The sequence below is a fragment of the Carcharhinus amblyrhynchos genome, chromosome 3 (assembly GCF_965287045.1).
Source record: "Carcharhinus amblyrhynchos chromosome 3, sCarAmb.v2.hapA, whole genome shotgun sequence".
NCBI classification, from domain to species: domain Eukaryota; kingdom Metazoa; phylum Chordata; class Chondrichthyes; order Carcharhiniformes; family Carcharhinidae; genus Carcharhinus; species Carcharhinus amblyrhynchos.
In genome coordinates, this window is record NC_137326.1 from 135,740,120 (window position 1) to 135,767,827 (window position 27,708).

General features: G+C 45.2%; 1 protein-coding gene across 1 annotated transcript in view; it reads right to left on the reverse strand.

Moving 5' to 3' along the window:
- The window catches only part of LOC145341160 (fibroblast growth factor 12), a 166,304-nt gene that overhangs the window by 129,683 nt on the left and 8,913 nt on the right, over nucleotides 1-27,708 (reverse strand). Inside the window, exon 2 of the mRNA XM_080186071.1 lies at nucleotides 1,864-1,974. Within this exon, the coding sequence (XP_080042197.1) occupies nucleotides 1,864-1,974 (111 nt within the window). The remainder of the gene's footprint in view (nucleotides 1-1,863; nucleotides 1,975-27,708) is intronic.

Here is a 27,708-nt window from a genome sequence, read left to right on the forward strand (position 1 = left end):
AAGCAATGTAATGATCTCTGCGTCAACCGGACAGAACACTCCACATTCCAGCAACACTCTATGCAAGTAACGTTCTCACAGGAACTGGAATAAAACAATCAGCTCTCGCACTCTGTCGATCTTACATTAAGCAGGGTTATGAGGAAAGGCTGCATCGTAGCACTGGATAAACCTATCCTTTTGGGGGGGTTAGTGCAGATATGATGGGCCAAATAACTTCCAGCTGTGCTGTAACTATTTAATGATTCTAGGCTTAATTATCTTCCTGGAATTGTGTTTGGAGCAGACTCGATGGGTTGAATGGCCCCCTTCTGCACTGTATGTGATATGCAATTTGTCCCAGGGCAGAAGAAGAATTAGTATGACGTGTTAATACTGGCATGTTACAGCCAGTTACATTGAGTGACCTATCATGAAACCAGATGATTCGCGTTGTATTTGTGGTGATCTAAAACAGCCATATTCCAGTGTGAGCACAGATCAATATCCACCTCTTTTAATTGAAGATGTGTTTGTGGGCAGAAATTTAGCAAGATTGATCTTTCACAAGCATATTTACAGATTAACGTATCGCCAAATCTCAACCATTATTGACCATCATTACTCAACATCTTTTTCATTACAAAAGATTGCCTTTTGGAATGACACCCACACCAGTCCGATTCCAAACTTTGATGGGTTACATTTTAAGTGGTCTCTCTGGTGTACAATGTCACCTGGATGATATTCTAATTACAGGGCCCAGAGAACAAGAGCACTTGAATACTTTAGAAGGAACGTTTTCAAGCATATTGTTTGCGTCTCAAGGAAAAAAAGCGTGACATTTTCCAGACATCAGTCCAGTATTCGAGTCACGTTATGGATAGTAAAGGTAGTTTAAAAGAAAAGCTACATTATTTGAAGTCATTGCATAATTTGCACTGTGTGAAGCAGTCACAGAATCTCAGTGCAGAAAGGCCCTTTGGCCCACTGAGTCGACAATCTGAGTGAGCAGAATCAGATTGGTGTATTACTGATGTGGTCTCAAACTTTGCTCAGAATCACAGAATCTCTACAGTGCAGAAGGCAATCACTCAGCCCACTGAGGTTACACCAAATATCCATCAGAGCATCTTACCCAGATCCACCCCCCTGCTCTATCCCCATTTTCTTACATAGAATCGTAGAATCTGAACAGTGCAGAGAGAGGCCGTTTGGCCCATCAAGTCTGTACTGACCCCAATCCCACCCAGGCCCTATCCCCAAAACCCCATGTATTTACTCTATCTAGTCCCTCTGACACTAAATGGCAAATTTAGCATGGCCAATTAACCAAACCCGCACATCTTTGGATTGCCGGAGGAAACGCAGACACGAGGAGAACAGGCAGATCCCACACAGGCAATGACCTAAGGATGAAATTGAACTCGGGTCCCTGGCGCTGTGAGGTGGCAGTACTAACCACTGCACCACCATGACGTCCTTATAAGTTAGCAACCAGGCCCAACCCCCTCATCTCCCAGCAACAGAGCCCCTCCCCCGGTCACCCAGCAACACAGCCCCTCCCCGCAGTCTCCCAGCAACACAACCCCATCACCATCATTCAGCCAATGAGTGAAGTGATGGAGTCAGCCTCTTGCTGCGTGGGCCTGACCTCTGTAGAATGTTCCAGTGCCCAAAGCTGAGGAGACACCTCAGGGTATTAGAAAGAAGAGTCCTATCCAATTTACAACATGAACTCGGTTTCCCTTTTCCACAGATGCTGCCAGACCAGCTGAGTACTTCCAGCAGTTTCTCTGCTTCTTTTGAGCTATCGGGAGATTCCCCTGGGCCTGCTGTTGAACCTCCTGAACCAGTGCACAGCGCTGGGAGCTCACGACTTACTGTAATTACTGTTCTCGTCCTTGGTTCCATTGATGGTGCCATCCGGTTGCATTTGTAGGTAGAAGCCTTGTTGGCTGAATAACCGCGTCACTATACCTTTCAGCTGGGGGTCTGCGACAAAGGAAATAGAGGGGAGAGAAAAATAACAGTTATAAAATGGTTCAACACGGCAAGAGGCTCTTCAGCCCAACACACCTGTACCAGCTCCTTGTATGAGCTATCCGATTAATCCCACCGCCCCCCCAAACTCCTTTTCCCACTAATTATCCAATTCCCTTTTGAGAATTCCTATTGAATCTGTTCCCGCTGCCCTTTCAGGCAGCACCTTCCACACTGTAACACTGTCCTGCAGAAAAACACTCACCACAAACCTTTCAGTAGATCAATGCAAAGATATTGAAAACACATTTATTATTTGGATAAACTGATCATCCCTCAGCTCAGCTGATTTGTCCAACAAGAATAAGGTTGTAATCATCGGGAAATTGTAATGACTTTAACCAGGCCATTGAGGTTGGTCTATTGGAATATGAACTCCCTGATTAAGGAGTCTATTGAGGGGCTAACTGGGGAGTCTTTTCCATGTAATTAACTAGGAGTGTCAGTTCCTCTGGCACTCCTGAAGGTAAACTGCTAGCACTCTGTGTACCGCTGTTGGAATTATAGATAAAGGGATTTTGATGAAGGGAATTCTTATTACAGAAAGATTCCAAGTTTCACTTGCAGTCTGTACGATGCTGAGTGGAGGGAGCTAGCTCAGGTGTTAAAGGTGACCCCCAACAAGCTATTTCTGGGAGGGATGGAGTGGGGTTTGGAACATTAAGTTGGATCAGCTCCCTCGCCTCGCAGCTGTCCTGTGACTCCCACCGTTGGAGGAATGGATGGGAACGTCACCGACCTCCTGCGTGATACCCACCATGCTCAAATTGTGAGCCACGCTCACTGTCTGCGCTCCGGCAAGTTCAGCCAGCTGTGCTGAGGTCTCTCAGAGAGTTACTGGTTCTCCTCCCCACCCACCCAGTCACCCCACGTGGAACAATAGCCCACCCAAGAGTCAACCACTTCAAACAGGAGAGAGAGAGAGAGAAGCCAAAGCAAAAACAGGCTGTCAAATCCTAAGTCTCGGACAGCTAGACGTTGACACAGGTTCCGCAGACGTTACAGGGTCAATCCTGCAGAAAACACTTGGTCATTCACAGAATTATAAGGAGAATAGCTGGGTGCTTGATGGCTGCTACGAATGTAATGGGCCAAAGGGCCAATTTTGTGCTATAAAATCCAGTGACTCTGGGAGCTTGATCACACTTGCTGCAGTTCTACAGTCCACACGGTTTGTTGGTGCTTTCCATTTTGTCTCAGACACCTGCTTCTACAATCAGCAATCAGCCAAATGGTCATCGTGGAACGCAGCATCCTGGGTAAACAGGCAAAAGGAAGCTTGGTCTACTGTAGGATCAGAATGTTCTTGGAAAGATCCACATTGTGACTAACCGATGAGTCAGTGACTTGATGTCAGCACAGATGGCACCTCCAAAGTTAACATCGGGGGAACGTCACATAGTCTCAACTGGATAAGGGCTTTGAACAATTCCATTGGACATATCAGCAATGTCCCCAGGTTTGACCCATGGTTTATGCAGAGCTCTCCAACAACCCCCTCCTCAATGGACAACGGACAAGAACAGGGTCAAAATCAGCTGCAGTGAACACCCACACCCTCTCCCTGACCTCACTCCAGAATTGCCAACTGGTTGGACACATTAATGGAGCTTTGATCACATGACACTCCAGTCCCAGTCTCCTGCCATTGGTTACTCCATCCATCTGTACTTGCTCTGTTTTTTTGCCTGATGGCAGGTCTGACCCACAGGGCCATGCCCTCCACTGGGACTGGACAAGGAGACAGGTCCCAAATCCACCCAGCTGGAACAGGGATCCTGAAGTTGGCACCAGTCTGACCCACGTCAGTGAACTGAGCCAAACGGCCCCAAGGAGTCCGAGTTGCTATGGCAACAAACTGTTCTCCATGCATGCTGTAGTCTGGACTACGGATAGTAACGGTAGTGGCTCCAACTCCCTTTCCATCACATGGCTGACCAGGAACCTCTCCCACTTTTCCCACCTGTCATTGGAGTGTGTTGGAAGGATTAGAAGATTGAACATCTCATCCATGGCCATCAGGTCCTGGAGTGGGACCCAAACCTGGAACCACTGGCTCAGTGGCAGAGACACAAGCCATTTCGCTACAAGAACTCCAACATCATCCTCCCACAACAACTTAGAACATGAATGAATGGACCCTTCTTTGTCTGATTGGATGGTGCAGGCAAACACCTTATCTCCCACCCACCCCATCTCCAATATTTTAATCACTAACAAAATTGTCCAAAGAAAATGTTGACGAACACTGGATTTTTAGGCCTCAAGTTACCAAGAGATGAATTTTTAATTCTTAAAGACTTCAGGACGATGCTGGATGGTTGGTAATGTTAGGCGTCCCTGCCCATGGTCACTCTGGTCTTGTTGGCACATATATCACGTAGAAAGGGGTCACTCAGAAATGCAGAATGGTTACGGTGCAGAAGGAGGTCATTTGGCCCATCGAGCCTGCACTCAGAGATGGTGCTGGAGAAGGAGTGGATACGCTGTGATTAACAATGCCCCCTCTCTTGAAGCTTAAAATGCGGTTTCTCTTCCTGCCCCATACTCGATCCGTCTTCTTGTGGACAAGATAAAAAAAAAACCCAAACGGACCTCACTGATCCGTTAAGTCTGCCCAATCCATGGACTTATCTCACTATTGTTTCTTTGCGGTCCTCGACAGAAACATTCAAATGGGTTCGAGTCGCTTCACTGAAATTCAGCCCACATTTTCGCTTTTAAAATAAAATGCATAATTCAAACTCTGAAGTTGGATTAATGGAAAGAAGAAATGAATAAAATAGGAAAGAGCTAAAGTATTTATACGCAGTTTCACAGCTTCCCTCTGAAGCAGCTGAAAGGTGATTGAAGGTTTATTACACGCTCTGAAGCCAGAACTGCTCCAAATTTCCCAACTCTTGCCCTGAAATTTTAGTTTGACCTTCAGGAGATTTGGTGAGCGTGCGAGAGCTGCCTGTCAAATCCAGAAAGAGGAAGGATAGAATTGAAACAATGCCACATAGTAATTAACTGCTGGCCTTGCCCTGTGTCCCAGGGCTAATCTCCCTTAAAAGAAGCCCAGGGCCTATCTCGATAATGTCGGGAACAATTTACCTCAAAGAAATGCTCGGGAGGTAAAAAGCTAAACTGAAGCTCGTTAGTAAGGGCTCACTGGTGTTAATCTATCCTTCCCACATTGTCACAGCTGTGACAGGGCATCCAGAGCTTCCAAGTCTATGGTAGACAGATAGTAGAGATTGAGGCCTATAGAGGGGCGATGAATTAATATCCAAATTGTAGGAGCTACTCAGGAAATCAAACCGTCATCTGACAGGAAAATGATTGCTGCAGTTGAGAAGATCACATTATTTCCAACTCTAACACCTCCCAAACAACTATCCAACGTATTTGGAAATGAATCCTTCAATCCTCCCCCACCCTTAACCACAGAACATTCCGGGTTTTATTTCGTGGAGGAGCCATTTTCCTGCTTTCGCGGGTTCTTGCGATCAGGAAGCTGCTGATACCCAAGTCTCCAAACTTGGCCCATTTCACCGGTCAGCAGGAATGAGGAAAAGGACCTTCCATCTGGTGTTCATTAACCGAGTCATTACGAAGGAGGGTGGGTAAATCGGGGGGAGTATTATCCATCATTCCTGAAATATTCCAACATTCACCCAGGCCCATCTCTGCTCAATGGAAATACACACTCAGAGCAGTTGGAATTGCTTCCATGCATCCGCACTGACCATCCTTGCAAGGGTAGGGAAGGATATCCAGATTCCTCTATAGCCTACGTGTCAAAAATAATTGAATGGGGGCTTCCCTGTTGCCAAGGGTGAACCCAGGCAGTGTTGTCACTCGGTTTACTCCATATACTGGTGCCAGCAAGCACCTGATTCAAAACTGTAACAATGCACTCTTCATATAAAGTCACAGCAATGTTACAGGCACAGGAGGCCATTTGGCCCACTGTGTTCAGGCTAGCTCCACAAGAATCACTCAGCTTGCTTCTCTCCCCTGCCTTTTGCCCATTACCCTGTTACCTATCTCTCTTCATCTAACTATTTAACTCTTTTGAATACCATGGTTGAATCTGCCTGCACTCAGTGCACTCCAGATCCTACCCACACCCTGTGTGAAAAGGTTTCTCATGTCCTTATTGTTTCTTTTGTCAATCACCTTCAATCAGGGTCCTCTGTTCCAAAGTAAGCAGTTGGCCTTTCGAGCTTGCTCCACCATTCAATGGCTGATCCTCCATCTCAAGCCAGCGCTCTCCCCAAATCTCTCCACACCGTTAGAGTCTAGGATCTATCTATTTCCTTCTTAAGTATATTCAGTGACTGGGCCTCCACAGCCTTGTGCAGTCGTGAGTTCCACAGGTCCACCACTCTCGGAATGAAGAGGTTTCTCTTCGTCTCAATCCTAAATGGCCTATCCTGTATCCTGTGGCCTCCTTGTTTTTGACACCCTCCACCCCCTGTCCCCATCCCCAACCCCTGTCACCCCACCCCAGCCAGGGGAAACACTGTCCCTACGTCCAGTCTGCTTCCTTGAATCCACCAACAAATATCACTTAAAATGTACAGACTGCCTGGTCATTGTCACACTGCTGTTTTTCTTGGGATCGTGCTGGACACAAATTGTCTGTTGCTTGTCGTACAACTGTGTCTACACTTCAAATATACTTCAATGTCCGTGCAGTGCTTTAGAATGTCACAAAGTGGTGGAAAATGTTGGAGAGTGAAGGAGTACTCTAGATCGGAGGAGCCTCTCCAGTCTAATTGTTTGGTTCCCAAGTTCAAAAGGTGTATAGGCTTCCAGGATCCGGGGCCTCTTCTCCTCCAGTACGCAGCTATCCAGGCACTGTAAAATGGCCAAGCCCCAGGTCCGAGGCCATGTAAAAGGAGACAAGGAGACAGGACAGCTTTTGGAATCCTGCGGCTGCATTCTTCATCCAATCACCTTGAGTCTTTTTGGATCCTTGGGCTCTCTCTTCACAATTTTCTTTCAATTGGTGGGGAGGTCTCAAACCCAACAAACCAATGATGAGGAACACAAGGCAGTTGAAAGCGAGGAAAAATCTCTTCATTGGGCCTGAAACTATGGGAAGAACAAGCCCAATCTCTGCTGTCCCCACCTGCTATCCCCCCATCCCAATCCCAGGAAACTTCAAAAAAAAAATCACAGGCCAGACTTAAAAAATGGAGAGAAAAACTGGAGATTCCACCGAATGTCCAGTTGTTCTCTTGACTTTGAGTCCAAGAATTAGAATTTAGAATCCGCAGGAGGTTAAACTCTGAGTTTCCCAAATGCATCCCTGCTTTTCCTTGCCAAATAAATAATTTGTTCAAATTGTGATTGTCTTTTTCAACATTTCCTGCTGGCACTGTTGCCCCAAGTCAATCCACTCTTTAGATTCACTGCTCCTTGTACCAATTAAATCAATCCAAACCGCCCATCTCCTGTAACGAAGCCTGAACCCACTTGTAGAGTCTGTGGTGATGCATGTACTTGGACTAGGTTGAGTCTGTTCCATCACATCTCCAATAGCTCAGTAAACTCTCTCTATGGCCACCATGTCTCCAATGTAAACATTCCCAGTTACCAAAACTTCTCTTTCTTCAAGTGGGCCCCGATGCTAGGTTAATTTAGTTGTTTGTCACTGCAACATCATAGAATCTTACAGCACCGGAGGCCATTTGGCCCATCATGCCTGTGCTGGATCTTTCAAAGAGTCATCCAACTAGCCCCACTCCTGCAGCCTTTCAATTTTCTCCACTTTGAGCCTTTTATCCAATTTCCTTTTGAAAGTTACTGTTGAATCTGCTACCACCTCCTTTCTAGAGCATGTTCCTGAGTGCAACATTTGCTGTGTTTTTAAAAAAAACAGTTCATTTCTGGTTCTTTTGTCAATTATCCTAAGTATGTCTCTTCTGGTTACCGGCCTTCCTGCCAACCTAAACACCTTCTCCTTGTTAATGGGGCTGGAGCAGGAAAGTGAGGTGGCCAATCCGTCATGATATTGCTGAATGGCGGAGGGGGCTCCAGGTCAGCTTGGTCTAGTCCTGTTCCCACTGTTCCTGAGTCAAGATCTTGAAGCCCTCCATGAACTCGCCTTCATTGCTCCAAGAGGACAATCCCAGTTGGTCCCTCCTTTTCGTGATGCAGTGCCGCGCATTGACCGGGTGCACGCAGAGCACCCAGCAAGCGATGGAGAATTCCAGTAACAACACTCCCCAGCCAGCGACCAGTAATTATCCCCCGAGAAACAATCCATCTTTGAAAGGACGGGAGTGATACTGCCGGGCGAGAGGAGGGAGCTCGGATCGCAAGTGGACACACAGCAAACACACCAATTATACTGAAAGTTGAGTGTGCCGTCTCAGGGTCTTGTCAGCAATGGCCGCACCTGGCAGCTGAAGGCAACTCAGATGAGTAAATAAACACAGGCCAATGATGGTCTCGTGTGTGAGTATTGAGCTCACATGATCACATGTTCCATGGTTACTGAACGGTTTGTTTATTCAGTAAATCTGCACATGAAACATTTCGCTGCAAATAAAAAACCAGCCTCCCGTCCATTGACTCTGTCTACACTTCCCGCTGCCTTGGCAAAGCAGCCAGCATAATCAAGGACTCTACACACCCTGGACATTCTCTCTTCCACCTTCTTCCGTTGGGAAAAAGATACAAAAGTCTGAGGTCACGTTACCAACCGACTCAAGAACAGCTTCTTCCCTGCTGCTGTCAGACTTTTGAATGGACCCACCTTGCATTAAGTTGATCTTTCTCTACACCCTAGCTGTGACTGTAACACTACATTCTGCACTCTCTCCTTTCCTTCTCTATGAACGGTATGCTTTGTCTGTATAATGCACAAGAAACAATACTGTATGCTAATACACGTGACAATAATAAACCAAATCACATAAATCAAATTTTAAAAAATTCCCCACTAAGATTTAGACAAGTGGCTAAAATATTGTCACCATAGGAACATCGCTAGCTGGCCTGAGGTTTCCATTGGATGACACCAACCGAGTGACATTGCTGCCAGAGGTGTATTTATTTATTACTGTCACAAGTAAGCCTTACATTAACACTGCAATGAAGTTACTGTGGAAAATCCTCTCGTCGCCACACTCTGGCACCTGTCGAGTACACAGAGGGAGAATTTAGTACGGCCAATGCACCCTAACCACCACATCTTTCAGACTGTGGAAGGAAACCTCAGCACCCAGAGGAAACCCACACAGACATGGGGAGAAAGTGCAGACAGTGGCCCAAGCCGAGAATCGAACCCGGGTCCCTGGAGTGTGAGGCAGCGGTGTTAACCGCATTTTCTTGCTGCTTGAGCTGGAGGGAAATGGATTGGAGCAACTTAAATGAAAGCCAGAAAGGTGGGAGGCTAAATGGGCAAAGAGTGGCAGCTATCCCAGTGATGGACCTCCCTCCCTCGCTCAGTCACTCCCCACAGTCACTCCCTGTGGGACCGTCCACCACCAATCACTCGCAGAGAGTCTCATCACTCATTCTATTAGAAGCAAGGACTGTCCACTCACCTGCGCAAACTGCTTGGCACGATGGACATCAATTTGGAATAAAGAAGAAGAGATGCATGGCATTAGAAAACGTTACACACTTGTTTGAAAAAAAACTACGAGAATGGAACTGGTGTGTGTTGCTGAGGCGAGCTCCGTCTAACCGGGTTTTGCCACTGGAGATGGGGGAGAGAAACGGCAGTGCTAAACACAGTCTTCAGTTCTTCGTTGGCACGAGGAGACGTGGAGCACACCAACATGCAAAACAGAAGGGTAGGGAAAGACCAACGCATCTATCAAGGCACATCCCATCCTCTTTCATAGTCCTCTGGAACCGGGAAAAGGATGGGGTGCGTTTTGTTAACACCAACGGGACACAGTGACACACGCACACACGGTTTTAAAGAAAAGACACACAGCACATCAACACAAAAACACACAAACACCAACACGTAGCTCGTTGCGGCTGCGTGGCAACTACAGACAGGGCCCAGGTTCGTTCAGGGACACGGGGGGAAGGAGGGTTTACAACAGAGCAGTTTGTAATAGTTTGCAAGCAAAATATATACACCGGCCATCCTCACACAAAGGGGAAAGTTGACAAAGCTTTTATACACAGGCAGAGACGGATGGTTCCACTCGGAGTAGGTCACAAAGTTCAATCAGATTGTTCCCTTCCTGTACATCAATTGCTGCCTTTGCATTAGGAGCTGAGGAGGCCATTCACCCTACACCCCTGAATCTGTTCTGCCTTCACTCAATGGCTTATCCTTGACCTTATTCCACACACTTAGCCTTTGCCCCTTATCCCTTATTACACTGGCTAACAATTTATCAATATCAAGTTTTAAGTTAACAATTGATCAAGCACTTTTATTGACTTTTGTATGTTTGTCAATTTCAGAAAAGTCTGGTTCTAATTTTTAAGGTATGCTCCCTAGATTCCCCAAGTACCAGAAATAATTTCCCTCTATCAACCCTATCAGTTTCATCAATAGCTCGAAAGCTTCAATTCCATTACCCCCTTGATCTTCTAAATTCCAGGGAATACAACCCCAGAGTGTGCAATCACTCCTTGTAAATTAACCATTGCAGTCCTGGCACCATTCTGGTAAATCTACTCTGCACTCCCTCCAAGCCTAGTACATCCTTTCCAAGGTGTGGTGCTCAGAACTGCTCACAGTGTCTCAGGTGAGGGTTTTGCACTATACAATCCCTTTAAAAAATTACCCCCCCCTCTCCAAAATTCATTAATCCTTTGTTGGGTTGCTTACAACGGAAATATTTCAGTCTCTGACTGCACAGAGCAGCTGTAAGTGGCAGTCTACCGGAGAATCCATCTGTGTTGACTGTATAAACAACTGATTAGATAATTTAGTATTTTGCCACCCGGATCAAAACATTTCTTAATCCCAGTTTCCTGATTGTTTTTTGTACTTACAAAGATTTAACCTCCTCACCATTGAGAGAATGGCCCTTGGTATCACTTTTAATGCACAAAGGCAGAGATATAATGGGTCAATGCCCCAAGCCTGTGCACAATTCTACTAATCACATTTGGCCAATGCCTCACATCGCAAAGACACAAACAGCCAGACAAGAACAGAAAGCATGACTGGAACAGAGACAAAGAACAAGGCAGGTCACGAGACAGGGACAAGCAGTGAGTGAAAAAAACAGAGAAATAGAGAAAATATTCAGCATGTGACAGCAATAATGACAGAACTGAACATTTGTCCTCTCAGTGTTTACAAGCTAATGGAACATCCTTACACTGCGATGGTCAGAACATCACCTTATTCGGTGAGCTGGCCACACAGCAAGGTTAAGGATAAGGTTTGGTTTCGTATACAGAGAGAGACACACGTTGGTCGGATGGATAGAAACATCTAGAGAGAGCTGTTTCCACACACACGAGCTTACCATTCTCCTCCATGTGACACACATCAATAAACATTTCAGTACACTACAGTGCATTTTTCTAAAATTGCATTTAAATTTATCCACAGTGTGATCAGGTAGGACTGCAGTAATGCTGCACATCAAAACAGACCTCCGCAGCATTGGTACCTTGATATGAGATTTCCAATGTCCCCGTAAATTCTGCAAAAAGGTTTAACCGCTTCAAGTTGAGTGGGGGAAGGATATCTAACTGATTACTGTTACAGCAGTCATTTTGTGAAGATAGTTTAAGCTCTAATGGATTCAGAGAGTAGTTCCCACTGTTGATTATTGTAAATTTCACTCTGCTGAAGAAGCCTACTCGAGGTCAGACTGTGTGTGCTTATTAGGCACTTTATAATAAGCACCGCAATTCATGTTAGTCTTGAGAGGTTCAGAGCAGCGCCATTATATTCCAATTACACAGCATCAACTTGTGGAGGGAACCAAAATAACCTACAGATTGAACTATTCCACAACTAGATTAATTGTTACAACTGGGTCGCTACGCCGCTCGTGAAGATAACTCATACACAGCAAGACTGGAATCATAGGGGGAAGATGAGTCATTACGTCACTGACTGAGGCCATTTGACACATTGTCCATGCTGGCTCTCCATATAGCAATCCAATCGGTCCCATTCCCCCTGCTGTTTACCGGCAGCCCCAGAAATTTATCCAATTTCCCTTTGAAATCACCCAATGTCCACTTCCACCACCCTCATGGCAGAACGTTCCAGATCATTACCACTCTCAAAAAAAAACAGTCTTCCTGCATCTCTTGCCCAAAACCTTCCTTGCGCCATCAACTAATGGGAACTCTGACCGCGATTTTACAACCTCGCTCGGGCGAAGTTCGTAAAACCCCACCCGAGGCTAACGGAGAATTCCGTTCCGCGAGCCTCGCCCACCCCAATTCCAGAGTGGGTGAGGCGGTAAAATTCTGGCCACCATTTTTTTTTGTCTAATTTGTTTCATCTTGTTATAATATTGTACAGTAATCAAATTCACTCATGGGATGTGGGTTCCCCTAATTGCTGTTGAACTGAGCATTTCTGCGGACAGTTTTTAAACCACATTATTGTCACATGTCGGCCAGACCCAGGTAAGGACAGCAGATTTCCTTCCCTAAAGGACATTAGCAAACCAGAAGGGTTTTCACAATAATAGCTTTCTGTTCATCATTAGACTTTTAATTTATTGAAATCAAATGTCACCATCTGCTGTGGTGGGATTCGAATCCGTGTTCCCCAGAGCATTACCCTGGGTATCTGGATTACTTTCCAGTGTCAATACCGCTATGCTATTGCCTCTCCAAATTGTCCCTCAATCTTCTTTGCTCCATTAGGAAGGGCCCCAGTTTCTTCAACTTAACCATGGAGCTTCAATCTCTGATCGCTGGGACCATTCTGCTAAGCCTCCTCTCATGGAGCCTCACATCCTTCCTGAAATGTGGTGATCCACAGTCAATGCAATACTCCACCTGTGGCCTAGCCTGAGCTTTGTATTGGTTCGGCTCAACCTTGTTCTCAATATGTCTATTTACAAAGCCCAAAACCCCACATGTATTTGCGAAGTGCTCTTGCCATAGATTCTGCCTCCGTCAAAGAGCGCCCAGGTTTTTGTTCCTGAACACCTTCTGGAATTGAGTCATTTATGTAAATACTGCAGCTCCGTCTCCATGCTGCCAAAATGCTTCAGCTACGATATAAAATTCCATCTATTCCGTCCTGTTCGTTCCACCAACCGGTCAATGTTCCTTTGCAGCTGATTAGTATCATTTTCACTCTGGGCCACAATTCCAAATTTGGTGTCGTTGCCAACTTTTTTTAAATTTCACACACACAGCAAAGGAATGGTGACAATTCATTACACTGCCGCACATCTCCAGTTCTGAAGAAGTCTTAAGGACTCAAAATGTAAACTCTTGTTTCTCTCTCCGCAGATGCTGCCAGACCTCCTGAGTTTGCCTAGTTTTGGGAACAGCGATCACAATTCTATCAGTTTCAAGATACTTGTAGAAAAAGACAGATGGAACGTACTGAACTGGGGGAAGGCTAACTACGACAATATTAGGCAGGAGCTAGGGAGTATAGACTGAGAGGCGGCTGCTTGAGAGTAACTTGGATTGTTTTCACTGGAGTGTCGGGGATGAGGGGGGGATCTGATGGAAGTTTACAAGATTATGACAGGCTTGGATAGAGTGGATAGAGTCCCTTTCCCAGGGTCGAAGGGTCAATTACTAGGGGACATAGGTTGAAAGTGAGGCGGGGCAAGTTTTTCACACAGAGGGTGATGAATGCCTGGAATGCGCTGCCAGAGGAAATAGTGGCAGTAAATTCCATAACAACTTTCAGGAGGCATCTGGATAGATACATGAATAGGCAGGGAATAGAGAGATACGGAGCACGTGGAGGCAAGAAAATAATACATTAGGAGGCATCTGTATTGGCAGATCTGGGGGGCTGAAGGGCCCGTTCATGTACTTTGTTCTTTAATTAACATTTCCTGGAACTGCTCAGAAACATCTTCACAGCTTCTCAGGGAACTGTGCTGTACTCAGCGATTCTAACCCCTTCAATTGACAAAGCAGTTGAAGATGGTTGGGCCCAGGATACTTTCCTGAGGAACTCCTGCAGTGATGTCCTGGAGCTGAGATGATTCACCTGCATTAACCACAACCATCTTCCTTTAAACCAGATATAACTCCAACCAGCGGAAGATTTTCCCCAATTCCCATTATTTCTAGTTTTGCTCGGGCTCCTCGATGCCCCACAAAAGCTGCCTTGATGTAAAGGGCTGTCACTCTCGCCCCACCTCTGGATTTCAGCTCCTTTGTCTCTGTTTGAATCAAGGCTGAAGTGAGGTCAGGAGCTGGATGGTCTTGGCGAAACCCAAACTGGGCACCAGTGAATGGATTATCACTGTGTAAGTGTTGCTAAATATCACTTTTAAAGACACCTTTACAAGTGATCGAGCAGGGGCTGATGGGGCAATATTAACCCGGATTGGATTTGTCCTGCTTTTCATGGACAGGACATACCTGGGCGATTTTCTACACTGATGGCTACAACCAGTGTTGTAGCTACAGTGTCAAAGTCACACAGAAACTGAAGCTATGGTCCCAACACTGACTCTTGGAGAACACCACTACCTACCATTCTCCAAGCTGAAAAACACACACTGAACATGACTTACTGTTTTATGTCCTTAAGCCTTTTTTTCAATCCAAGCTATCACTCCTATTCCAGGAATCTCAATTTGTTAACCCAGCCATTAATGTGGTACTTAGTCAGATACTTACTTAAAATCCAAATGGACAACATTCATTACTTTCCCTTCAAGAAGGTTATCTGTTATTCTATCAAGGAACATAATTGCTCAAACATAAACTGCCTTTTCCAAATCTGTCCTTGCTCTCCCTAATTAGATAAAATCATAGAATCCCAAAGTGCAGAAGGGGGCCATTCAGCCCATCGAATGTGCAATGACCAAGATCCCACCCAAGCCCTATACCCGTAACCCACGTATTTACCCTTCTAATCCCCTGACACTAAGGGACAATTTAGCATAGTCAATCCACCTAACCCGCACATCTTTGGAGTGTGGGAGGAAACTGGAGCACCCGGAGGAAACCCACACAGACATGGGAAGAATGTGCAAACTCCACATAGACAGTGACCCAAGGTTGGAATCGAACCCGGGTCCCTGGCGTTGTGAGGCAGCAGTGCTAACCACTATGCCACCGTGCCACCGTGCCACCCTTATCTCAAAACTTTCTCAATTTTTTCCCCTGATATTGTTACCCACTGCTGGTGTTATACTTACTGGTCTGTATGGTTACTACTAGGAACGTCCTTCTATCCTTTCTTGGATAATGGTCTAACATTTGCTCAAAATCCTCTGACACCTTCCCCCGAAACTAGGGAATGTTATTGTATTGTCACTCGCACTTCCTTTAGAAACCTGCATTGCAATCCAACCTGACTGGGCAACTTACCCACTCCAGGCTCTGCAGTACATCCTTGCTATCACTTTTCACCCCATTCATTAGCCCTGCCATCTCCGCTTCTAACAATCCTTTGTATCAGCAAGCAGGCTGACGAATGGCAGCTGAAGTTTAATTTAGATAAATGCGAGATGATGCATTTTGGTAGATCAAACCAGGGCAGGACTTACTCAGTTAATAATAGGGCATTGGGCAGAGTTATAGAACAAAGAGATCTAGGGATACATGTTCATAGCTCCTTGAAAGTGGAGTCACAGGTGGACAGAGTGCTGAAGAAGGCAATCAGCATACTTGGTTTCATTGGTTAGAACACTGAATACAGGAGTTGGGATGTCTTGTTGAAGTTGTACAAGACATTGGTAAGGCCACACTTGGAATACTGCGTACAGTTTTGGTCATCCTGTTATAGAAAGGATATTATTAAACTAGGAAGAGTGCAGAAAATATTTACTAGGATGCTACCGGGACTTGATGGTTTGGGTTCGAAGGACAGGCTGGATAGACTGGGACTTTTTTCTCTGGAGTGTAGGAGGCTTAGGGATGATCTTATAGAGGTCTATAAAATAATGAGACGTACAGATCAACTAGATAGTCAATATCTTTTCCCAAAGATAGGGGAGTCCAAAACTAGAGGGCATAGTTTTAAGATGAGAAGGGAGAGATACAAAAGTGTTCAGAGGGGCAATTTTTTCACACAGAGGGTGGTGAGTGTTTGGAACAAGCTGCCAGAGGTTTTTATTGAGGCGGGTACAATTTTGTCTTTTAAAAATCATTTAGACAATTATATGGGTATGATGAGTATGGACAGTTATGGGCCAAACGAAGGCAATTGGAACTAGCTTAGGGGTTAAAAAAAGAGGTGGCATGGAAAAGTTGGGCCTGTTCCCATGCTGTAAACCTCTATGGCCCTATGACTATATGGCTCTAATTGCTAAGGATGAGAATGCCAAGTACTCACTAGCTATTCTAGTCTTACTCTGTGCCTCCACGCATATATAACCCTTTTTGGTCCCCAACAGGGACAATCCACTTCTCCTTGTCCACTTATTATTTAATTGTTGGTTGAAGATCTTTGGGTTTTGAGTTATGGCCGTTCTATTTTCATATTCCCTCATTTTCTCTTCATTCTTTCATGGGCAATGGGCATCACTTAAATGGCCAGCAGTTGTTGCCCATGTACTGACTGGCTTGCCTATCCATTTCGGAGGGTAGTTAAGAGTTAATTGCGGTGCTGTGTAGGCCAGACCAGGAAAGGACAGCAGATTTCCTTCCCTGTTGGACATGAGTGAACCAGATTTTTAATGATAGTTTCAGGATCACCATTCCTGAGACTAGCTTTACATTCCAGATTTGTGGATTGAATATAAATTCATCAGCTTCTCTGGTGGGATTTTAATCTGTCTCACTCACCTGGACCTCTGGATTACTAGTCTAGTGACATTAACACATTGTCACCACCTCCGCCTTTTTTGTCAGTCTCTTTTCCTTCTTCACTTCCACTCTCAAGCCTATTTGACCTGATCCTCGCTTGTAGAATTCAGCTGACATGCACTGTAAACCTTTTTCTTCTTGCATCACATTCTTTACACTGGTACCCAAGGAGCCTTGGCTTTGGGCTCCTCTTCATTTCACCTTTGTTAGAATGTACCCGAACCATCTCCTGTTTGGAGATAAACCACTGTTCTTCCTGTCAGTCTCTGGCTCCATTTCATCTTGGATAGAAATTGGTTTGAAACTAGCACTCCTTCAATTTAGAAGTTTTATATTAAACTGTGCCTTGCTCTTCTCCACTAATAATCAGGAATCTAATGATATTATGATCACTCTTACCTAAGCATTGCTCCACTGACACTTGGTCCATTTGGCCCACCTTGCTCTCTGCACCAGATAGCAATGCCCCCTTTCTAGTTGGACCCAGATCATACTAGTCAAGGACATTTTCCTGAACACATTTCAGAAATCCCTTCCCCTCTTTAAGGTTTCATTCTAAGACAATCCCAATCAATATTTTTTTAGTGGCTGGCCAGCATTTGTTGCCCATGCCTAGTTGTCCAAAGGCGGCTGAGAGTCAAACACATTGCTGTGACTCTGGAGTCACATGTAGGCCAGACCAGGTAAGGAGGGCAGATTTCCTTCCCTGAAGGATATTAGTGAACCAGATGGGTTTTTTTTCTGACAATCCAGAATGGTTTCATGATCATCGGTAGATCCTTAATTCAAGATTTTTTTTATTGAATTCAAATTCCACCACCTGCCATGGCAGGATTCGAACCCAGGTCCCCAGGACATTAGTTCAATCTCTAGATTAATAGTCTAGCAATAATACCACTGGCCACCACTTCCATTTGAGGAATTAAAATCTCCCAATGTCACTACTTTATCACTCTTACACATTTCTGTGATTTCCTGGAGATTTGTTCCTTCACCTTTTTCTTAAGATTTGGAGGTTTTTAGAACACCCCTGAAGCTTGATCAGATCCTTATTGGTTCAAAACTCTTAACTTAATGAAATTCATTCAAAAGGCAGCAACACTTATAAAATTCAAACAGGGTTAGTCAGGGTAGATTCAAAAAGAATGTTCCCAATGGTGGGGGAGTCCAGGACTAAGTCCAGTTTGAAGATAAAGGGTAAACCATATTAGAACTGAGGTGAGGAGAAATTTCTTCACCCAGAAAGTGGCGAATGTGTGGAATTCACTACCACAGAAAATAGCTGAGACCAAAGTTTCAAGCAGGAATTAGATAGAATGCTTGGGGCTCATGGAATCAAGGGATATGGGGAAAGGGGGATCAGGATATTGAATTCGATGATCGGCCATGATCAAAATGAGTGACAGAGTAGGCTCAAAGGGCCAAATGGCCTACTCCTGTTTTTGGTTTCTATGTTTCTATGACACTGAAAGGGAGGGATGTTGGAGTTGGTGATCTGCTGTATAAAGCACATTGCGTGGAAAATAACATTTCAGATTCTCATCCAAGAATATCATAGCAGTTAGATTTATAAAAAAATTATTCAGGTCAGAGCAGTAAGATAGGAGTTGGAATTTTGCAGAACAGACAAATGCCAGCAAAAACAAAATTGTAATTTCAATCACCACCCATATCATTTTAGGGATATCAGTGCTGTTTCTTCAAATGTAGAAGGGACTCCGCAGAACTACACTGCAACAGAGAATGGCTAGCTCTAACAAGAGAGGTTCTACCACCCCTTGATACCAATGTTCAATCTTATGTTACGTAAAACGTAGGTTAGGCCACATTTGGAATACTGCGTCCAATTTTGGTCACCGCACTACCAGAAGGATATGGAGGCTTTGGAAGGAGTACAGAAAAGGTTTACCAGGATGTCGCCTGGTATGGAGGGTATTAGTTATGGGGAGAGATTGAATAATCTGGGATTCTTCTCCATGGAAAGATGGAGGCTAAGGGGTGACCTGATAGAAGTTTATAAAATTATGAGGGGTATAGATAGGGTGAAGAGTTGGAAACTTTCTCCCAGGGCAGAAATGACAATTACAAGGGGGCACAAGTTCAAGATAAGGAAGGGGAAAGGTTCACTGGAGATGTGCAGGGGAAGTTTTTTACACAGAGAGTGGTGGGGGCCTGGAATGCACTGCCAAGAGAGGTAGTTAAGGCAGATACGTTAGTGACATTTAAGACTTATGTTGATAAACATATGAACAAATGGGGAATAGAGGGGTGTAAGCAGTTGATAGGTAAATGTGATTGGTGCAGTCTTGGAGGGCTGAAAGGCCTGTTCCTGTGCTGTATTGTTCTTTGTTCTTTAATCTCCTACTATCAACATCCTGGAGGGTCACTATTGACCAGAAACTGAACTGGACCAATGGCTGCAGCAATACCCTCATATCGCTTAATAACTTTAAATCAATCTCTGTCATCAATGCAGTGACCTAGCCTCCATCAGAAGGTTAGAAATGGTCACTTGTGCTGAATTGGACAATGTTTAGCACCATTCATGATTGATTAGATACTGAACCAGTCCGTGCTCGCATACAGCAAGACCAGGACAACATTCAACCTTATACCAATAAATGGCATGCAACATTCTCACATCACAATTACCAAGCAATGACCATCTCCAACAGTACCATCTCCCGTTGACATTCAATAACATTATCATTGGTGATTCCCCCACAATGAACATCCTTGGGCAGGTCACCATTCACCAGAAACAAAACTGGACAAGCCATTTAAATACTTGGGCTACAAGAGCAAGTCAAAGCTGGGGATTTTGTAGTGTGCAACTTGCCTCCTGACTCCCCAAAGCCTGTCCATCATCTACAAGGCACAAGTCAGGAGTGTGATGGAATACTCCCCATTTTCCTGGATGGGTGCAGCTCCAACAACACTCAAGAAGCTCGACACCATCCAGGACAGAGCAGCCAGCTTGATTGGTACCATATCCACAAACATTCACTCCTTCCACCACCAACACACAGCAGTAACCGTATGCACACCATTTCTAAGATGCACTGCAGCAATTCACCAAGGTTCCTTAGACAGCACCTTCCAAACCCACAACACTATCAAGAAAGACAAGGGCAGCAGATACCTGGGAAACCAACACCAGGAAGTTCATAAGAACATAAGAACATAAGAAATAGGAGCAGGAGTAGGCCATCTAGCCCTTCGAGCCTGCCCCGCCATTCAATAAGATCATGGCTGATCTGTCGTGGCTCAGTTCCACTTTCCCGCCCTCTCCCCATAACCCTTAATCCCCTCTCTTATCAAGAACCCATCAACCCGCTTCTTAAAAATATTTAGCGAGGCAGCCTCCACCACTTCAACGGGCAGAGAATTCCAGAGATTCACCACCCTTTGAGTGAAGAAGTTCCTCCTCAACTCCGTTCTAAACCGCCTCCCCTTTATCTTGAGGCTGTGCCCCCTAGTCCTACTGTCTTTTTTGAGCGGGAAGAGTCTCTCCACCTCTATCCTATCCATCCCATTCATCATCTTATACGTCTCAATGAGATCTCTTCCAAATGAGTTCCCTTCCAAATTAATCACCATTCTGATCTGGAAATATATTGGCTGTTCCTTCACTGGGTCATAGTCTTAGAATTCACTCTCTAACAGCACTGTGGGTATACCTACACTTTGGGGACACCAGCATTCAAGAAGGCAGCTCACGGACCACCTTGTGAAGTGCAACTAGGTATGGGCCTAGCCCAGTGACACACACATCCCATGAATGGATTTTTAAAAGAGGGGCGGAGAAATTCTTCTAATCCACTGAGACCTCACTGTGCCACTAGAGATAACGAGAATACAAACCAGAATGTGTGTCAGGCCAGCAGATAGCAATCTGATTGTAGTTTTCCCTTTAATCCCAGTTTTGGAGACTAGACACTCCAAGGACCATACTGAGTGAGTGCTACACTGTCAGAGATGCTGTCCTTTAGATGAGACATGAAATAGAGACCCTATCTGTGGTGGATATAAAAATGCTCCACAGCTACTAATCTGTAGATGAACAGGGGAGTTCTCACTTGTCTTGGGACAAGTATTTAGAACATAGAACATAGAACACTACAGCACAAACAGGCCCTTCGGCCCACAAGTTGCACTGATCATATCCCAACCTACTAGGCCTATCTTTAACCCTCAACCCCATTAAATCCCACGTGCTCATCCAGAAGTCTCTTAAAAGACTCCAACGAGTTCGCCTCCACCACCACCGGTGGCATCTGATCCACTCACCCACCAGCCTCTGAGTGAAAAACTTACCCCTGACATCCCCTCTGCACCTGCTCCCCAACACCTTAAACCTGTGCCCTCTCGTAGCGACCATTTCAGCCCTGGGAAATAGCCTCTGAGAATCCACCCTATCTATACCTCTCAACAACTTATAAACCTCTATCAGGTCACCTCTCAACCTTGGTCTCCCCAGGGAGGAAAGACTGAGCTCCCTCAACCTATCCTCATAAGGCATGCCACCCAATCCAGGCAGCATCCTTGTAAACCTCCTCCTCTGCACCCTTTCAATAGTTTCCACATCTTTCTTGTAATGAGGCGACCAGAACTGCGCACAGTACTCCAAGTTTGTCCCTCAAACAACACCGCTAACAGAGACTATCTGGTCATACACTTCATTGCGGCTGTGCACAAACTGGCTGCCACATTTCCGATATTACAACAGCGGCTGCGTTACCCGCAGAATTGAAGCTGACACACAAGTCTCTTTGTGCCTCGGATTTGTCTAAGTAAGTCTGGTAACACTATTGGGATTGATTTACAAGAGAAGACGCGTAATAATACCGCAGTGTGCAAAACAAGTACAGACTGTGCTGCTCGCTAAGATTAAGCAGATTGCTCATCACTAGCGGATGCCTGAATACTGTGCGCACAGCTGATGTGTCAAAGTAACAGACAACTGCACGCACTGAAATGGAGGATACAACTGTTCAGGGAAAAGGGCAGCCACTTTCACACTGCATTTTCATTAAACAAGTTGTGGAAACAATAATTTCAGCTCTACTGCATCGTCAAACTTCAGTAACATTACTCTGCTTTTGAATAAAGTCTTTTTTTCAATTCATTCTCGGGACACGGGCATCACTGATTGGCCAGCATTTATTGTCCATCCCTAATTGGAGGGCAGTTGAGAGTCAACCACATTGCTGTGGCTCTGGAGTCACATGTAGGCCAGGCTGGGTAAGGACGGCAGATTTCCTTCCTTAAAGGACATTAGTGAACCAAGTGGGTTTTTACAACAATCAACAATGGTTTCATGGTCATCAGTAGATTCTTAATTCCAGATTTTTTTTTGAATTGAATTCAGTTTCCATCAGCTGCCACGGCAGGATTCGAACCCAGGTCGCCAGGACATTAGTTGAGTTCCTGGATTAATAGTCTAGCGATAACACCACCAGGCCATCGCCTCCCCTTCTCATATTGAGACCCAATTTTAAAACGTTTGGATGGAAACAGCAGTTCTGTACCCTGCCCAATCTACATGAGCACAGTAAGAAATCTCACAACACCAGTTAAAATCCAACAGGTTTCTTTGGAATCATGAACTTTTGGAGCACTCACCTAATGAAGGGCAGAGCTCCAAAGGCTCATGATTCCAAATAAACCTGCTGGACTTTAACTGGTGTTGTGAGACTTCTAACTGTGCCCACCCCAATCCAATGCTGGTGTCTTCACATCAATCTACCTGGAGTGTTAGATTGGACAGATTATGAAACTGCTCTGCCCCTACCTGGGCTTTTAAGTTAAAGTCTTGATTAGATTTTAGTTTAATCTAGGGAGCCATATTGAACATAGAATCTGACAATTATACAGCAGAGAAAGAGGCCACTCCACCCATCCTGCCTGTGTTGGTACTTTGGAAACAACAATAATTTGGATGGTGCCTCGAATTTAATAAAATACCAAAACAAAAACTTCACAGGCAAGTTACAAAGCAAAGTCTGATACTGAGCCACATGTTGGGCAGGTGACCAAAAGCTTGGTCAAAGGGGTAGGTTTAAAGGAGCATCTTAAGGGACGAGAGGGAGAGAATTCCAAAGCTTATCCAGGGCTGAAGGCATGATCACCAATGGCAGAACATTGTAAAAATGAGGAAGCCAGAATTCGTGGAAGGCAGAGATCTCTGAGGTGTGGGGGCGGGAGAAGGTGACCGAGATGGGGGAGGTGAAAGATTAATGTCCTGAGGGAAAGCCACTAAGCTAAACTGTTAATTCTTTCTCTCTCCACAAGTATTTCCCGATGGGTTGGGCATTTCCAGCATTTTCTGTTTGGAGTCAGCCTAGCTGAAGAATTCAGTTTTAATTTTCTGTGGACAATATTGTGCTTGAGATTTCTGATTTGGAATCATGAAACAACACAACCCAGGAGAAGGGTGTCACTGTGGTATAATAGGCAGCACGGTGACACAGTGGTCAGCACTGCTGCCTCACAGCGCCAGGGGACCCGGGTTCAATTGCAGCCTTGGGTCACTCTCTGTGTGGAGTCAGCACGTTCTCCCCATGTCTGCACGGGTTTCCTCCAGGTGCTCCGCTTCCCTCCTACAGTCCAAAGATGGGCAGGTTAGGTTAATTGGCCATGCTAAAATTGACCCTTGTGTCAGGGGGAATAGCAGGGCAAATGTATGGTGTTCCAGGACTAGGGCTTAGGGTGGGATTGTGGTCGGTATAGGGTCGGCAGGCCGAATGGCCTCCTTCTGCACTGTCGCGATTCTAAGGGAATTCAGCCCATTATACACATGCTGGTTCTTTGAAAGAGTTTTTCACTTGGTCCCACTCCCTTTGCAAGTTTGTCTCATTCAATATTTATCCAATTTCACTTTTGAAAATGATTGTTAATTCTGCTTTCAGGCAGCATAACAATGCCAATGTATCAAAAAAAAACTCATCCCCCCGGGATTATTTTGCAAATTATCATAAACTCTGTGTCCCTCCTGCCAGGGGAAACAGCTTTTCCCTCTCTACCTCAACATATTGAGCACCTCTACTGAATCTCGCCTTATTTTCCCTGTTATGGGGAGATCAGTTCCAGCTACTTTAGTCTCTCCGATTCTTGGTGCCATTCTAGTCAATCTGCTCTGCATCCTCTCCAAGGTGTTTTACACAACTGAACACAATAATCTCACAAAGTGCTCTGTATTTCAGAACGGGTCCTCGCCGTTTGGAAATAAATAAATGCGCTGAAACTTTGATCAAGTCACATTTATATATTAACGATTTGGAAGAGGGAACTGAATGTGTTATCTCCGAATTTGCAGATGATACAAAGTTTGGTGGGAGGATGAGCTGTGAGGAGGATGCAGAAATGATTCAGTGTGATTTGGACAGGCTGAGTGGGTGGGCAAATGCATGGCAGATGCAGTATAATGTGGATAAATGTGAGGTTATCCACTTTGGTAGCAATAATAGGAAGACAGATTATTACTTGAATGGGTATAAATTCAGAGAGATGGATACTCAACGAGACCTTGCCATCCTTATGCATCAGTCACTGAAAGTAAGCACTCAGATACAGCAGGCAGTAAAAAAGGCAAATGGTATTTTGGGCCTTCATGGAGAGAGGATTTGACTTATAGGGATAGGGATGTTTTTGCTCCAATTATATAGGGCGTTGGTGAGGCCACACCTGGAGTACTGTGTGCCATTTTGGTGTCCTTAGCTGAGGAAGGATGTCATTGCTATAGAGGAAGCACAGCAAATGTTTAGCAGGCTGAAGGTGCAGAGGGATCTGGGTGTCCTTGTGCAAGAATCTCAAGGAGTTGGTTTGCAGGTGCAGCAGGTAATTAGAACATAGAACACTACAGCACAAACAGGCCCTGCGGCCCAGAAGTTGCGCCGATCGTATCCATACTTATCAGGCCACCCCCTCCCCATAACCCCACCATCACCCCCTCCCCCCATCCCCAATTAAGAAGGCAAATGGAATTTTATCCTTTACTGCTAGAGGGATGGAGTTTAAAAACAGCGAGGTTATGTTGCAGGTGTATAAGGTGCTGGTGAGGCCTCACCTGGAGTACTGTGTACAGTTTTGGTCTCCTTACCTGAGAAAGGATATACTGGCACTGGAGGGGGTGCAGAGGAGATTCACTAGGTCGATTTCAGAGTTGAGAGAGTTGGCTTATGAGGAGAGACTAAGTAGACTGGGGCTATACTCATTAGAATTCAGAAGAATGAGGGGAGATCTTAGAGAAACATATAAGATTATGAAGGGATAAGATAGAAGCAGGGAAGTTGTTTCCACTGATGGGTGAAACTAGAACTAGGGGGCATGGCCTCAAAATAAGGCGAAGCAGATTTAGGACTGAGTTGAGGAGGAACTTCTTCACACAAAGGGTTGTGAATCTGTGGAATTCCCTGCCTAGTGAAGCAGTTGAATGTTTTTCAGGCAAGGATAGATAGGTTTTTGAACAGTAAAGGAATTAAGGGTTATGGTGAGCGGGCGAGTAAGTGGAGCTGAGTCCATGAAAAGATCAGCCATGATTTTATTGAATGGCGGAGCAGGCTCGAGGGGCCAGATGGCCCACTACTGTCCTAGTTCTTATATCCTAATGTTCTTATGTTCCTGGGATGGCAGGTTTATCATATGAGGAGAGACTAAGCTGATGAGGATTATATTCACAGGAGTTTAGAAGAGTTAGGAGGGATCTCACAGAACCTAATAAAATTCAACAGAGTACAGACACATTAGATTTGGAGAGAATGTTCCCAATGGTGGGGGAGTTCCAGAACTAGAGCTCACAGTTGGAGGATAAGGGGTAAACCTTTTTGAACTGAGGTGAGGAGAAATTTCTTCAACCAGAGGGTGGTGAATGTGTGGAAGTCACAAAAAACAGAATGTAGTTGAGGCCAAAACATCGTCTGATTTTAAGGAGAAATTAGACAGAGGGGTTGGGGCTAAAGGGATCAAGGGATAGGGGAGGAAAGGAGGATCAGGATATTGAATTTGATGATCAGTCATGATCAAAATGAATGGTGGAGCAGGCTCGATGGGCTGAATGGCCTACTCCTGCTTCTGGTTTCAATGTTTCTAAGTACAGAAATTCCAGTGTTTGCTTCTATGTTCCCAGAAACAAGGGCTCTCAGAAGTTAGTGACAGGTTGTTTCTGTGATATAAGGGAGCTGGTTGATTCACCCGAGGCACCATGCTGTAATCCAAAATACTGCGGCAGCATCTTTCTAAGCTCCCCTCATCAGGTTTCAGGACAGGTCCTTTGTGTATATCCCTCATTACAGAATGGTGGGAATATTCACTAACAGGATCCCAGCCAACGATTTCCTGGCGGCAGGGTTTCAAAGCAATCTCCACCCTTGTCAACACTCAGTCTTAGTGAATGTAATTTCTTTCAGACTCAAGTGGACTGGCAAGGCAGCCAACTCTCCTGCATCACTGTGGGTTCAATGTCCTCTGCAGGTGATAACTCAAGTCATTCACCTCTAACAAGCAGCTCAATGCAAACGGCAGGAATTCCTCCAGAAGGCAGTAAAGTTAAATGACGAAAGGTTTCCAGCTCGCACAGTCCGGGTCGAGATTTCATCGACTAGATTTCAAGAAGGAATTAGTTACAGATCTTGGGGCTAAAGGGATTAAGGGAATGGGTTTGGGTTTGATGATCAGTCACGATCAAAATGAATAACAGAGCAAGCTTGAAGGGCCGTACGACCTTCTCCTGCTTCTATTCTCTGCATATGTTTCTATGCATGATGAAGTTTCAAGCTGAGTATGTTTTTAAATGCAGTTGAAGATGACAGAGTTGATCAACTGGATTCTCTGGGCAATAGGGAGATCACTAACGGCAAAACACAGCAAGGTTCTCAGCTGCAAATGGCACCAGCATTCTCTCTGAACCAGGTCACCCAGAGAGGAGTGAACATATAAACTTAGGACAATGACATTTAAGGACCACCCACTTGTCCATCCCTGCCCAAGGCCAGGTAACGTCCAGGGAGAGGCTAATTTCTTGATTTTAAAAGTCCAGCATAATTCAGGAAACACAGCGAATCCCAAGATCCCATCAATCACAGCGACAGCGGATCCAAGACTCCAATCACAGTGACAGTGGATCCTAAGACTCCTCCAATCACAGCAACAGTGAACCCTGAGATCCCACCAATCACAGCGACAGTGAATCCCGAGATCCCACCAATCACAGCGACAGTGGATTCCGACGTCGCATCAATCAGAGCGACAGGGGATCCCAAAATTCCACCATTCACAGCGACAGTGAGCCTCAGGAAGCCACCAAACACACTGACAGTAAACCCTGAGATCCCACAGCAACAGTGGATCCCGAGATCCACCCAATCACACTGACAGAAAACCCCAAAGGGAATCCTGTGTTAAGACATTAAGAAATAGGAACAGGAGGAGGCCCTTTCAGTCCTTCAAGCCTGCTCCACCACTTACTAAGACCATGGCTGATCTGACACTCACTAAGTCCACTTTCCTGCCTTCTCTGCACTACTCTTAATTCCCCGTCTGATTCAAAACCTATCGATATCAGCCTTGGAAATGTTCAAGGATTCGACGCCCACAGCTTCCTGGGGAAAAGAATTCCACACTTTGAGAGAAGGCATTCTTCTTCACATCCATCCTAAATGAGCTCCCGTTTTCTGCGACTATACCCTCTGGTTCCACACTCCCCCGTGAGTGGAAACATGCTCCCGACATTTACCCTGTCTAACCCCCTATGAATCTTATAGGTTTCAGTCACACCACCTC